Source organism: Vipera berus (genome assembly GCF_964194415.1).
Source record: "Vipera berus genome assembly, chromosome: 5".
Lineage (NCBI taxonomy): Eukaryota > Metazoa > Chordata > Lepidosauria > Squamata > Viperidae > Vipera > Vipera berus.
Genome location: NC_138207.1, coordinates 36,021,808 through 36,038,007, shown reverse-complemented (window position 1 = coordinate 36,038,007; position 16,200 = coordinate 36,021,808). Strand labels below are relative to the sequence as shown.

The window sequence follows — 16,200 nt, the reverse complement described above, 5'->3', positions numbered from 1 at the left end:
AACCTATGCAAAGACCTTCAAATAAAATGACTGTGGGTCAAAAAAAAACAAAAACAAAGGTAGCACCAATAGTAATAGATGCCCTGGGTAAAATATCAAAACATCTGGACACCACTTGAATACTGTCAGCATTGAGGAAAAACCCATCAGACTTCAGATTTTTTCCCCACCTTTAATGTAGCATATAAGCTACATTGTGCATTGTGGGTCTGTCTAGGTAGTGTAACCTCATTGATAACTAAGGATCATAGGCCCCCGGATCATGAGGCCTCTTGACTGCACAGCCACAATCTTATGTGGGTTCAGCTGAAGCCTGCTGTCTCCCATCCAAATCCCTAAAGCTCCAAGCACTACTAGAGGACAACTACAGCAACACTTGGTTCATCATGGATAGAGATGTAAAGTTGAGTATCATCAGCATATTGATGAGACTTCATCCCATAATGTTGGAAGACCTCACCCAGCAGTTTCATGTAGATATTAAAAAGGAGCAGAGAGAGCACCACCCCTTGACATATCACAAAGGAGCAGCCATGGACTGGATTATTATTCTGATTAGCAGAACAATGAATAAATGGAAGGAGAAGGAGAAGCTACCCAGGGTAAGAAAAGAGATGGTTAGGGAACACCTACAGTAGGTATTATGAAGTCTTTAAGTCTCCAGGATTGACCTTGAAGGAACTTGTAGATGTTTCATGCAAATAGACATAGCACCAGAGAATTGGAGAAGAGCAAATGTTCAACAATTATTGTTCTTATCATCAACAAGTATTTGATATAGAGAAATTCTGAAACCAATTATTAAGAAGTCACCTCAGCTTCATGTTGCTTCTTCCCTCTCATTTTCTTGCACAGTTATGATGAGCAATGTTCTGTACCAGCCTGCTACCGGCCCTGCAGAAAAGGCAGGGACAACCCCTTTTACAAGAAGGCAAGAGGCTGGAATTACGCCTGCCAAATTTATAGCTACAAAAACAAACAAGACACGAACCAAGAAACAGGAGCTTTAAGAAACAGGAACTATCCAAGCGGTTGCCTTCAGCAAACCAGCCCTCCCACACATTCCCCTTATATAGAGTTCAGGGCGTGGCTTCTCTCTGCCTCCTTCCGAGGAGCCCCATTGCCTTCCTCTGTTTACTCCTACTTGACTGCCTCCTGCGTCGGGCGTCCTTGAACAGGGCCAGCTGTGGGTCATCTTCATCCACGCTGTCAGGCTCACACAGCTGGGTCTCCGTGGTGACCAAGTGGGAGGGGCCTGGCTGAGGGCTCTCATCAGCAAGATCTTCAACCCCCTCAGCAAGGTCTTCAACACCCCCCTCCTCCTCTGAGTCGTCCGACCCAACTGCCGAACCCACAGGCTGACCCTGAATCACAACAAGCAATTCTAATAGTGCTTATATTTTTATCACCATATAGTAGCACTCATATTGGAATCTAGTTAAATGTATAATCTAGTAAATTCATTAAAACTTTTTTTTTTAAAAAAAACGATGTTTTGCGATGCAACCTTAATAGCTTCCTTGGTTACATATATATATAAACTTGAACAGTTAACAAAAATGAAATGTTTTCACTTTTACCACCATGAACATGTTATAGATTTATTTCTGAAATCAGAAATTAATTTCATGATTTTCATTATTGAGGTTGGCTTAATTAAAAATGTACTTATTTTATTGTCCTTTTCTAAATTACTGGAACAATTTATTATTTTAGAGTTTTTTACACCATTACATTTTATTGGTTTGTGCTGCACATGTGGAGTTTTAATTTTTATGTTCTCCATTCCATTAATTTTAAATTTAATATTAAAATATAATGATGATTCAGTTTAAGCATTAGAAGCATGAAAAGCCTGGGAAAAGCTACGATCTAAGAAAAGGGAAGAAAAATATGTTCTTTTGAGACAGTTAAACACAGTGTCAGGACCTACTCCAATCCACGTCTTAGGAAAACAAAAACTCTTGGAGTCAGTTCTAGTCCAAAAGGAATTTTTACTAGGACATACTTGGTTGTGGAAATACAAGACAGGACTTAGTATTGTTTTACAAATTGAAACTTTATAAAGGGTTCCCGGTTCAACCCCCCTTCCCTCAACCCCATTTGGTCAGCCCCCATCATTTTACTTCATGTCATCCCTTTCATGGGAAAAAAGGAACTTCGAATCTTTATGGTTATTGCCTTCTTCCTCTACAGAATTAAACGAAGACACAGGCCAGATCCCTTCTTCTCTAACCCTCCCTTTTGTTCCCCCAGTTCAAAAGGTTTCCCTTGGTCTTTGAAATAACCTAAGGCAGGCTGAATCCACATGCGCTCCTCCTTCCTAGGGAGATGGCAGAATCCATGGGGGGGATAATGTTTTAAACATACATTTATGAATGTGATATAAATGGATTGTGACATTTAATCTTATTTCTATATAACATATTTTACTCTATTTAAGAATCTTGCCAAACACTAGCATTAACCTGTACATGTCTGCTATTATTTTCTGTCATAAAGAAATCCTAGGATTTAATTCACTTCAGGTATTTGCCAGATTTCTTGACTTCACCATCATTAATGCATGAATGAACACATGACTCTACTGCATATATGCATACTGTATGTCTATAAGTGCTTTTTTATCTGTCTATATGAATAAGAAAACATATAGTATCTAAGGTACTAACTAGCAGAAGGCTCTAATTCTTCAAAATTCTTCAAAATATATTGAAGCAATTAAAATTCTCTGGCATTAATGGTACAATATTTAGGATATTGTGGATCTTCCTCAATTCAATGCAATTATTAACCTGTTCTGTAATTAATGAGTTCTTGCACAGTGATAATGAAGTTTTCAATAAAATGAGACAAATTCTGAAAATACTTCTAAAGTAACCCCACCCCCAATAAAACTCTTTTAATTTCTGAGAATATTATATTGCTATAAACTGGGCTATCTGGTGGATATAAAAACAAAACTGAAAATCATGATTTGTATTGATGGATTGTACTTCATTATCGTAAACCACAGTGAGACTTATTTTCATAAATCAGTGCATTATGCCATTGTTACTTTCCTAGAAGCACCACAGACAAATATAAGAAATCAGCATTGAAGATGTTACTAGAAAAAATGGCAAAATATTACCCTGTTTAAAGTTGCCCTCATGTTCCAACATTTCTGTGATAGCTAGAAGAAATCTTATGTAATGATCTGCCATTCTTAAATCTCCCCTGTTGCCTATCTACTGTTTGGGTGACTGACTTAGGAAAATCTCTAAAAATTCAGGTATCATGTATTCATTACTATCACCAATCCTGCTCTGCTTAAGAATTGGTATACTAAGACTATCAATATATTTATTCATTTTTATTTTATTCATTTATTCAATGTGTGGACCACTCAACTCCTGAAAAAAGCAATTCTCCAACATTAATATTTGGCACAATCCTAATCATTCTTTTATAGTCCAAACACCATATTAAAAAAATGTTTATTCAAACTCTGAATAAAAGAAAGCAAGAAAACAAGATACAGAATAATAATAGCGGTACCTAAATCAGAGCTCAAATGTAAATTATTGGTTGACCATTCCAAAATTAGATCCATATACTCACACTAATTTCTATTAAACAAAATTTGGTGACACTCCTGCTTATTTTTGTAGGCAGATTTCCTGGCAGAAAAAAACAGATTTTCCTTATCTGTTTGGTCCAGATGATTAACAAGAGTATTATTAAATAGAAGTTAGATTAGTTATGAGACAACATAACAAAACATGAAAAACTGATTCATTTAAATTTTCTGAGCAGGGGCAGAAGTGGCTTTGTAAAGGCATATAATTATACTTCCATATTGAAGTATAAATGGCAAAATGATAAATTTAGCCATTGGAAATGTTCTGAGTGGAGCAAAATATTGAGAAAAATATTTGGTTTGGCTAAAAGAATTTCTGCAGAGACCACTCTCACGGGACAAAATTCAGCCTTTCTGTAAATTGGAATTAAGGACATGTTACTTTATTTCTGCAATTGCTTTATTATACCCTGGTTGAAGCAAGAATTAGGGAGGTCTTAGATCCCTCAGTACTAGTTAGCTTTAATCAGCATTTTATCTAGCTTCTTGTCATGAGAACTTTATAGAAAGAAGACCAGATTTTGGGCACAAGAGAACACTTGACAAACCTCTAGACCATGGAGTATCACTTTTGTAAATTGAGCTGTTGCATTCTTATACACAAAGAACTTCATACCCTTGAGCAAAAATCTCACCACCTTAGTCTTAAAACAGTTTTACAGTAGTAGAAATATTACCTTGCTGATAGTAATATATCATTGTAATCTTTAAGACAGCAATATCTATTGTTTCCTTCTTGCTTTTTTGCCTTTAATTAAACAGAATGAATTAAAAAAAGAAAAGAAAAAAGAGCAACACAAACACTCACCCACACAGACATGCATACAGCAGGATAGAGTAGTGGTTATTGCACTTCCTTTGATGTCAGAGATTGGGGTTAAAATTGCAGCTGGTACCTACCTTACTAAAAGGAGTCCTTAGGCAAAGAAATCTTTTTACTGCCTACCTCAAAACATAGAGTGACATGAACGAGAAGAGTTATGCTGGCTTGGATGTTGCCCAAATTAACAAGGTTCACATAAGATATTGAGGGACCAGGGCAATCTGATGATAATTGGGTTACTGGTTAAGGGTACAAGTCATATATGGATGAGAGAAGAGAACCTGGAACTGATGGAATGCTACTACAACAGCAGACCTAATGATATAGCATATATGAAGCATATGGAGAGAAGACTTGCATCCACCCTAACTGAGAAAGAGCTAGTTACCTAATGCTTCAACATAGTGAAGAGGAAGCTGCTATCACAACTTGAGATAGGCTAACTACACATTACATCCCATACTCAAGAAGAGCTTGAAGAAAAACTAGATGCGCAGCCAACACTTGAAGCTGGTAGGTCACCAACCTTTCCAGTAAAGAGCACAGACATTGATGCAAGGTCTAAGATCATGGCTAAACTAGCTACAATCAACTCTCAGGACAAATTATCAAGCCTCAGCAGAGAAATACCATCAGTTACTATGCTGGAAGATGCCAATAGACCCCTTATAACAATCCCTACTAACATAATAACTCAAACCAATAAACTGATATATTCTATAGCCACTGTAATCTTGGAGGTGCTTGGTTACACAATCAAGAAGAACAACAGTACATCTTCCCTCCCTCCCTTCAGAGAGTAAATTTAGATGCTAAGTTCAAGGCAACTCAGAGAGAGATGACTCAGCTGGTGGAATAATAGAAACATGAACATTTTGGGATAAGACACAGCTAATGCAAAAATATAAGAGCCTGACTCCATTTGAACCCTTTGAGACTACTAAATAAACACTGTTCACCTCACAGGCCAAGAAGATAAGATCCCTATTCTTCAAAGAACCATCTACTGTAATGATTACTCACAACTGCAGTGCAATTACACAATAACATCAGAGCCACGAAAGGCAGAAACTGAACTGTATTGGAAGAGCATAAGAGAGAAGGAGAAGAAGACACATACAGTAACACCAGTCCTGAGTGGCTGCATGACATGAGACTACATCACTCTCCCAGAACAGGAAGCAGTTACCATGACAGTAGCAGACCTCCATCAGTGGGTCACAAACATGAAAAACTAGACAGCATCTGGCCCAGAAATGATCCACACCTACTGACTAAAGAAGCTAACAATAATGCATGAATATCTAGCAGCACAGATGAAACAGCTGCAAGCAGCAGACAAACACCCAGACTGGATAATCCAAGGAAAGACAATGCTGGTCATGAAAGACTCCCATAAGGGAACAGCACCAGCCAACTACCAGCCAATAACCTGCCTTCCCACAATTCCTTTCAGGCATAGAGACAAAACTATAGGACCATATGTAATACATATGTAGTACATTAGAAGGCCTTTGGGAATTACACCAGAGACTCAAAATATGTGTGTGTCCCTGTCTGTCTGTCTGTCCATCCATCCATCCACCCATCCATTCATCCATCCATCCTTGGGTCCTTTACCAGAGACCTGGGAGTTTGAGGATTTTGCATAGGATCATATGTGTTCCTAGCATTGCACTCTTATTCATGTTTAAAGCACATGTATATACTTTAGACATGAAGCCAGCTGGGTAACCTTGGGCCAGTTACTCACTCTCAGCCAATAGCAAACAATTCTCAAATATCTATCTTGCTAAAAAAAAGTGCAGGAGCTAGTCTAGGCAAGGAATAAATAAGTTATTACCATTTCCATACCTAATCTATTTCTGTAAATAGATTTATTCATAAATTGTAAATTCCATCAGGTTTAAGTCCTGAGCAACTAGTATCATAGATTTTTCTTTCTACTCTTATCTCTTAACAGTAAGAAGGACACATAGAAATAATTTCTGGCTATGTCCAGCCATCAATTTCTATGTATTAGGTTATGTACTTCAGAAGAATATGACTGTCTGAAAATCTGAATCCCTGTCTCAGAATCAACTTTATATAATTTACTTATTCCCAAAAGATAACACATTTAGGACATTACATTGATAATTACAGCACATATTTTTTGAAGCTCTAGGTGACTAGAAGGTAACAACTAAATATTCATTGTTTCAAATGGTTATTTTTTATATTCCAGCCATAACTAATGAACTTTTTAGTAATCCTAGTAAATCTGGCATTAATAAAACCCTATTTTTCTTTCCTACAATATACTGCTAGCACTTGCAACTTTCTCCTTAGGTCTATCTGAGTAAAGGATAACATATCTGTCCCATCGGCATATAAAAGTATAGATTAGACAGGTTTAGTAGCATTTGAAGATTGAACTTTTTTTTAGATAATTTATTTACTGAGATTATGATGAAAGTTAAAGAAAAAGCAAATATACTTTCTGTCTGACTCTTTTTAATGACATAATAACAATGTTATCAAACTAATTGGCAATCTGAATTAGATGTTGTTGTTGTTGTTAGCTGCGAAGTCGTGTCTGACCGATCGCGACCCTATGGACAAAATTCCTCCAGGCCTTCCTGTCCTCTACCATCTTCTGGAGTCCATTTAAGCTCATGCCTACTGCTTCAGTGACTCCATCTAGCCACCTCATTCTCTGTCATCCCCTTCTTCTATTGCCCTCAATATTTCCCAGCATTAGGCTCTTCTCCAGTGAGTCCTTCCTTCTCATTAGATGGCCAAAGTATTTGAGTTTTAGCTTCAGCTGTTCTAAAGAGCAGTCAGGGTTGATCTCCTCTACGACTGACCGGTTTGATCGCCTTGCAGTCCAAGGGACTCGCAGGAGTATTCTCCAGCACCACAGTTCAAAGGCCTCAATTCTTTGGCGCTCAGCCTTTTTTATGGTCCAACTTTCACAGCCATACATTGCAACTGGGATGACCATAGCCTTGACTATACGCACTTTTGTTGCTTTTTAGTGTTCTGTCTAGATTTGCCATGGCTTTCCTCCCCAGGAGCAAGCGTCTTTTAATTTCTTGGCTACAGTCCCCATCTGCAGTGATCTTGGAGCCCAGGAAAATAAAATCTGTCACTACTTCCATTTCTTCCCCATCTATTTGCCAGGAATTGAGAGGGCCGGATGCCATGATCTTGGTTTTCTTAATGTTAAGTTTCAACCCAAGTTTTGCACTCTCCTTCTTCACCCGCAACAAGAGGCTCTTTAGTTCTTCTTCACTTTCTGCCATTAGAGTGGTATCATCTGCATATCTTAGGTTGTTGATATTTCTTCTGGCAATCTTAATTCCAACTTTTGATTCATCAAGCCCTGCCATTCTCATGATGTGCTCTGCATATAAGTTAAATAGGCAGAGTGGCAGTATACAACCTTGCCGGACTCCTTTCCCAATTTTGAACCAATCAGTGGTTTCGTGTCCAATTCTCACTGTTGCTTCTTGGCCCACATATAGGTTTCTCAAGAGACAAGTAAGAAGGTCTGGTACGCCCATCTCCTTAAGCACTTGCCACAGTTTGTTATGATCCACACAATCAAAGGCTTTAGCATAGTCAATGAAGCAGAAGTAGATGTTTTTCTGGAACTCTCTAGCTTTCTCCATGATCCAGCGTATGTTGGCAATTTGATCTCTAGTTCCTCTGCCTCTTCGAAATCCTGCCTGTACTTCTGGTAGTTCTTGATCCACATACTGCTGGAGTCTAGCTTGTAGGATTTTAAGCATAACTTTACTAGCATGAGAAATGAGTGCAATGGTGCGATAGTCTGAACATTCTTTGGCACTGCCTTTCTTTGGAATTGGAATGTAAACTGATCTTTTCCAATCCTGTGGCCACTGTTGAGTTTTCCAAATTTGCTGGCAAATTGAGTGTAGCACTTTTACTGCATCGTCTTTTAAGATTTTGAATAGCTCAGCTGGAATACTGTCACCTCCACTAGCTTTGTTCTTGCTCAGCTTTTCTAAGGCCCACTTCACTTCACATTCTAGGATGTCTGGCTCGAGGTCAGTGACCATCTCATTGTGATTATCAGGGACATTAAGCTCATCCTTGTATAGTTCTTCTGTGTAATTTTGCCACCACTTAATCTCTTCTGCCTCTGTTAGGTCCCTGCCATTTTGGTCCTTTATCATGCCCATTTTTGCATTAAACGTTCCCTTCATCTCTCCAATTATTTTACTATTTTGCTTATATCCTTTTCCTTCAGATCACTTATCTAAAGGATATGCACTTATCTGAAGGATATGCACTTATCAAATATTGACAGCCCTAAACTATGCACTTATCAAATATTGATAGCCGAGATTTAAAGCCGACTTAACTTTAGCTAGCACATTATCTTGGATTAATAAGTTAACAAAATTTCGATACATAAACTGGTAAAATTTCTTGAAGCATGGACGATAAATTGCAAATCAGTAATCAGGTGGCTCAATTCTTCATTCTTAACTGCCTGCAGTGAAGAATCTAGACATAGAAAAAATAATTAAAATAACTATATGTGGTAAAATATATGAATAATCCTGTGAATAGCTCTTTTCAGAAAATGGTAAGTACAGAAGTATGAAAGGACAGTGCCCTGAATATGTATGCACCATGAGTATATATATGTTTGTGTGTGTGTGTGTGTGTGTGTGTGTGTGTACACTGTGTCCCCAATGTTATCTATAGAGGATTCTGCTTTTTACAAAGTATAAAGAAAATTAAATATCCAATATTTTTGAATTACAACTTTATTTTGTATATTAGTCATGACAAGTCAGTTGATAACATTTCTTAGTTAATTGTATTTAGAAAAGTATTGTCTTTTAAACATAAGAACGTTATAAATACCAAACTCTTTCAAACAATGGGTTATAAACTGCTTGCACAATGATCATGTAATTTTTCTGGATCTTTTCATTTCATTTTTGTTATTTTTTATAGGTGAAATCTGTGCTTTTAAAATTCATGGACAAGAAATGCCCTTTGAAGCTGTAGTCCTAAACAAGACATCTGGAGAAGGTCAGCTTCGAGCAAGAAGTCCAATTGACTGTGAATTGCAGAAGGAGTACACATTTATCATTCAGGCATATGACTGTGGCACAGGGCCTAGTGGAACAAACTGGAAAAAATCTCACAAGTGAGTGACAACCAGAAGTGTGGGCTTTGGGATGTACACTAACAATTCAGGCTGAATAGATCCTTTTAACATTCATCACTGTTGCTAAAGAAGAAATTAAAACAAATATCTTTTTCATAGGACTGTATGTGAATTTTTTTTCTTGCACTGTGACCAAGGAAAACTGGTTTCTTTAATAGTACATTTAGCTAGAATAGCAATTATTTTACTCATGTCTACAGATGTAATAGCTATATACTTTCTTTTACCTATTAGTAAATGATCAGTTGCTTTTTGAAATTTAAAAAAGTTATTACTTAGCTTATATGTCCCAGATTATTTTGATTTCCCTTCATTTTTTGCATGTAATTTATAATATAGATCATAATGTAAACTGAATTTCTACTGTTTATATTGGATTCTTAGTAATTTATAATCATATTCTAAATAAAAAATGCAAGTGTTTCTTAATTTAACAATGTGAACTTTTAAAGTGTTGGTTATATTCAGTATATATGGCAATCTCGGAATAATATTGTAAGAATTGCAATATTTAACATGTACATAAAAGCAAATAAAATAATAGAGAATTGCAGTGAAAACTGAAGTTAATCCAAAAATTAGTTTAAATAAGTAGTTCATTAAAATACATATTTTAATTCTATTAACTATTGGTAGGTCTTCAAACTTAAGATATTTTCTACCCATTTTTCTTATAGAGATTGTATTTTTTTATCAACAATTCTTTATAAAATTTAAACATAAAATGTAACTGTCCATGCTATGGTGGATTTAGAAAATAAGTAGAAATTGAGAATTATAGTCTTTCTTTTTAGAGCTGTGGTCCATATCCAAGTAAAAGATGCTAATGAATTTGCACCTGCTTTTAAAGAAGCATCTTATAAAGCTACAGTGACAGAAGGAAAGATCTACGACAGTGTGTTACAGGTAGAAGCCATGGATGAAGACTGTTCTCCTCAATACAGCCAGATATGCAATTATGAAATTGTCACAACTGATGTTCCATTTGCTATTGATAGGAATGGTGAGTGCTTGACATTTGACACATAATGCATTTTTTGGACTATATCCTGAGAGATATCTTTCTAGAAAGCATTTATTTTTCTATCAATGTTGGTGTTATGGTGGCTTCTAATTTTCCTATTTTATCTTGAAAAAGGAAATGGCTTCAGTTGATTAGCCATATTTGTCAACCAACTGCAATCCACTTAGGACAATCCTGCTTAGAATTAGTACAACATTCTTCAGACTCTACTATTCATTCTGAGTATCTAGTGGATGTTTGTTTAATATTCAGAACTATTTTCTTTTTTTTAATCACCTAGAGGATTCAGTAAGAATACCTTCTTAGAGAAAATTAACTTCTAAGCAAGGAGGAAGCAAGCTTTTCAGGCACCAGACTCCATTTAATGAAATAGTAAGAACAATATTTTTTGCAAAAAATATAATAATTAATATCTGAAAGATTTTCATAGAGTATCAGTATATTTATCCCAAATAGTTAAATATTCTGATGTCTCATATTATTGATAAAATAATGCCAACATGTTATAGGATTTCAATCATTTTAGATGTTTTTATTGTAAAACATTAAAACTGAGATTGTGTAGAACCTCAGCTATGAGGTATTTTGGCCTTCCATGTTACAGATACCTCATTCCCAATGTTCCTGATCTTAGTTAACTAAATTTATTTATTTGCAGTGAGTTCATAGTTTGAAGAGGCAAATGTACAATTATTTTTTTTAAAAAATCCATATGTCTTTTCCCAAGGTTGCACATCAACCGTATTTTTTTTCATTAATATATGATTGGAAACATTCTGTGTTTAAATTATTATGCCTTGAGTAGACAAATTTATTAGTTTTGCTATAACATACATTCACGTAAAATTATTTCCAGGGTGCTGGAAATAATGAGGATTTTTATTTCTGAAATTCTATTAGTGGCTCAAAATTATAAATTGAAAATGTGTGCAAAGCCTTTGTTTTCTCTTAGAAGCCATTTTATGTTGCACTGCTTTAGAGGAAGCAATTTCCCATTTGACACTGACCTCTATCTCTATCTGAACTGCTTTTTCACAGTGCATAGCTCAGAGTCAGAGGATAATGGGAAAAAGTTAGGACTGGTGAAATTCAGATGGCAGTTAGAGACTATGTGTTCGATGACATTAAAATAATGTCACAGTAATACAGTTATGTAAAAACATAACATACACAGGTGTGTAACTTACCCTTTACATGTGATATATAACGGAGGTGCTATCATTTGCCCCACTAGGTGCTCTACACATGCTTATATTGGTCCTCATATTTCAATAGCTTAATTGAAAGACTGATATTTTGTATATTCTATAAAAGAAGACATTCAATATAATTTATATTATGTAATAAAAAACTATTAGCCTAGTTCTTTATTAAAAGTGTTCTAAAACAAAGTCTCATACAGTTTACAGTAACTTCTAGATCATTTAAGGAGCTGTAGTTTTTCATTTCCAAGCTTGCTTTTTTGAGTAATGCAAATATTTTATTGTTATCACACTTGCTCAGAATTAATTATGGACAATATTTATATTTTTTTTCCATTTTCTGGAATATAAATGCTCAGATTAGGAATTTTATGAAGTAATTTTACAGAATAGTAGGCAAGAGAAAGGAAAAAGAATCTCACCTCTTACCTTTAAAGACTGAGCATCAAGGTGAATTTAGCAACAGTGAGTTGAATCTGTGGATTAGTGTTCAGGTCAAATAGTTCCTAAAGAACAGGAAAAAATTCATATGGATGGCACAATGTATAATTATCAGGCCTCTGCACATTGTGTTTTGATTCACTGCAACAAGCTCCTGGATTTCAGGAAGCAAATCATAAATTTCCTTGAAACCAATATGACTGAGCTGTTATGCAGCCAGATTGATATGTAGATTAAATCTTCTGAGATATGATAGCAACATTCTACTGTCAAATTGATAATTCACTTGATAGTTTTGGAAAGGGTTGACATCATTTTGTGGATAAAGGAGATATTCCTGTTGAAGAGACCCAATGCCTGGATGATTAATTCACATAATTTCTTGTTAAGGATACTTTTCTAAAGGGCAGATGGACTTTGGCTATGAACAATTCGATCTTTATAAAAGTGTTAAGGTTAGGGTGGTTGTTATCTATTGGATATATATAAGTTGTGTTAAGCCCTGCTAAAGTGAAACTAACTTAACTCCAATTGCTTGTGAAGCTAAAATGAAACTAACCTTTAGATGATCCTGACTGTTAACTCCAACTGTTTTAGAGGGAAACTTTAAACATTCATATTTGGGTGGGCTTTTCAAGTATTGTGATTGGTTAAGGCCCTGTGGGTTCAGAGTATAAATTACAGGCAATTGCCTGCAGTTCTCCAGTTCTAGTTTGAGTCAATAAATGATGTTGTAACTATGCTGGTCTGCTCCTTGCCTGCTAAAGCCCACTACACAATAGTGGTCATAATCCATATTGGATTCAATGACACTGTGAAACATACTTGGGGAATTGTAAAAGTCAAAAATAGGCATCTAGGTAGAGACTGTAATCTAGGAACATGTGCCATGTTAGTATTCTTCAAAACATTACCTGCCAATTAGTCAAACATACTTTATGAATGCCAGTGTGTAGATGAGACAGTGTTGTCAGGAGAGATGGATTTAAATTATTGGGCACTGGGGATTTGGAGCACAAGTCAAATCTGTCAAGACAAATGGGCCTTGAACTGAACTTCTTCTACATATCTTCTGAAGGTGATGAAGCTGGTTTTAACATATCCTTGGAGTCAACCAATTGTTATATTTGGTTTAATTTAAATAAATATAAAGTGATATACAGTAGATTGGAGCAAAAGACAATCACACAAACGTTGACCAATTTTGCTGTAGAGGGGATGAAGAACAACATATTATTTCAACATCCTCTGAGCTGTATTTCACATTTATATTGTAGTCAGGTCTAGGACTGGAGCTCAGCTTGTTCCAGTTGAAGCTGCACTATTACTTTACAGTACAACTGTAATCTGGGCATGCTTCTTGATTACACATATCTCTCAATTCCTGGTTTATGATGGTTGCATAAGACCTCTTTTGCAAACTCTATCAATTCTTGAGCTAGTTAGACATTAGTACCCATGCCTTGGTTACATCCCAACTTACTAATACAATGTGGTTACTCTAGAGACTTCAAGTGGAGCAAAATATGGTAACTAAGTTGCAATTTCTTGGCTTTGATTACTGTAATCTTGTTTATGAGCAATGAGATCATGAATACAGAACATTGTGCAACATTTAAAAGAAAAAGAATAGTCCTTCAGAGTTTGCAGTTCCCACACTTATATTTGAGCCCCATAAAGCTAGAGATCTCATTGGAAATATTTATTTCCTTTCTCTGTAAGCGTTTTGTGGCTCTGGTGATCTTTCTTGAATGATTAAAAGGCTTTTTAGAAACCAATCTTCTAAAGCATGTATGTTAACAGTTGCAACTTTTTATTTAGCTTTAGGGGATATTAAGATTTATGTCATCATCAGGAGTTTATTCATTAAAAGCAGTGTGTTACTTGGGACTGTGGTTATGATGTAGGCCAACTGTACAGAGATTTCTTTTAATGGTTAGAATGACTGCCAGACCTTGGAGAGTGAAGTAAGTTGTTAGCTATTTAGCTGTCACTAGAACGAGCTAGTTTCCTATATTGTTCTCTTGGAGGCTGTTTTCAAGCTGGCTGGAGTCAGTGCAAAGTTGATGGAATGAGGTTTTGAATGAAACCTTATAATATCGACTCAGTTTGAAATTAAGTACATAGCTAAGGAGTGCTTCCCGAGGGTGCATGGAATATATCATTATTATGGACTGTGACCATCATTTAAGTATGAACATAGGTCAGTGCCTTTCCTGTTAAAACTTAATTCTTCAATTGAAGATGCTAGCTCTGAAATCAGTAAACTGGGATTTCAAATATAAACAAGTCTGGATCTTTTTTTTCTTCAATCAGGAAAAAAAACTATTTTCAATCAATTGATGTTGTAGTTCCAAAATAGGAAAAGATTAAAAAGGTGAACTTAAAAGCCTGTAAGAAAAAAATGTGTATTTATGTAAACAGATTTTATTTATTTACTATTCATTCATTCAATTTATGTAGCCTTCTTAGTCAGTATCTTTGGGTGACCCACAGTTTAAAAGAAATATTAAAATTAAAAAATGCTATAACAGTAAATCCATTAAAACATCCAGATTAAATATACACAGGAGCAATATACTTAGCTAGCTAGCAATACAGCCAGGAAATGGAGTCCTTTAACACACTCAGCACCCCAAGCTCAGGAGCATAGCTTGGTTTTTAGGGCCTCATGGAAGGCTAACTGGGTTTGGGGCCATTCTAATCTCCATATGTTAGATTGCTGGTATTGCAATAATTATATTATAATTGCCTAAAAATTTTAATGTTTTTCTTTTGCCATGGACTTATTCAAGCAGTCTCTGGGAGTCAAAACTGGCCTGAAGGCAGATGAAATGATAGCTTGTAAGTAATTAGTTAAATGGTAGCTATCTTAAAAGGAAAGCAGAGTTAATTCTAAGAAAAATGAGAAAAAGAGAATGGTTAAGAAGAAAATTCAGTTAATCAAATGAAAAGTTTAATAATGGAAAGAAAAAGTAAATAAGTATAGTAAAAATGAAAGGAAGAATATCTGGAATCAAAATTAGAGGTTGATACATTAAGAATCTGATGTATGCATATAGGAAGTTTTAGAGAACTTAATTAAGAAAACAAAATTAGAAGGTAAATATATATGGAGATTTTTTTTTTAAAAAAAGAAAGTAATGTCAATCAGCATGTTTAGTGAATTACTCACAGTTGATGGCGAAGGAGCATGGAAAGCAAATTGTTTTCATGGAATCTGGAACAGGTGAAAATGGACAATATGCTAGAGTAGTAAAGAAAACAAAGATTAATTTTAGGAAGGAAGGAAATTATTACTTTGGGCAAGTTCATGAAGTCTAATGACAGTGAAGACAGAATATTAAATGAATGGTCTTTCACAATGAATGGCTGTGAAAATAGAACAATGATAAACTGTGAGAAAGAGACGCCTTCAGATCATTGCTTGAAAATAGTTACTATTGTGTGAACTGTAAGAAGAACCAGTTTGGGCCAAATTGGGCCAAGGCTGAATCTTCCCTTTAGCTGAAAGTTGAAACCCAGTTTTTCGATGATATGAAAAAGATCTTTTGCAATATTGAGTAAATTAAGTGAAGTACTGGTCAAATTTACCATAAATATTGACAAAAGCCATTAGCAACCAAAATAAATCTTGCCAGTGAAGTAGAAGTGAGGAAACTGGAGAGGCAGCAACAAGAAGAAACTAAACCTCCAGATTGCCATTGTTGTTGTTAATTAGTCCAGTCTTTGGCCATTTCCCATACATTCAATTCAAGAACACTGGTGGGGTAATGGTTAGCATGCAGTATTGAAAGCAAACTCTGGAGTTTGATCCTGACAGGGCTCGAGGTTGACTCAGTCTTCCATCCTTCCGAGATCAGTAACATGAGAACCCAGATTGTTGGGAGAAAT

At 35.6% G+C, this 16,200-nt stretch overlaps 1 protein-coding gene across 1 annotated transcript in view; it reads left to right on the top strand.

The window, feature by feature from the left end:
* CLSTN2 (calsyntenin 2) overlaps positions 1-16,200 on the top strand; it is a gene marked incomplete at both ends in the record, with an annotated part of 273,204 nt that overhangs the window by 165,504 nt on the left and 91,500 nt on the right. The window contains 2 exons of the mRNA XM_081328917.1: positions 9,423-9,618; positions 10,434-10,642. Of these exons, the coding sequence (XP_081185043.1) occupies positions 9,423-9,618; positions 10,434-10,642 (405 nt within the window). The remainder of the gene's footprint in view (positions 1-9,422; positions 9,619-10,433; positions 10,643-16,200) is intronic.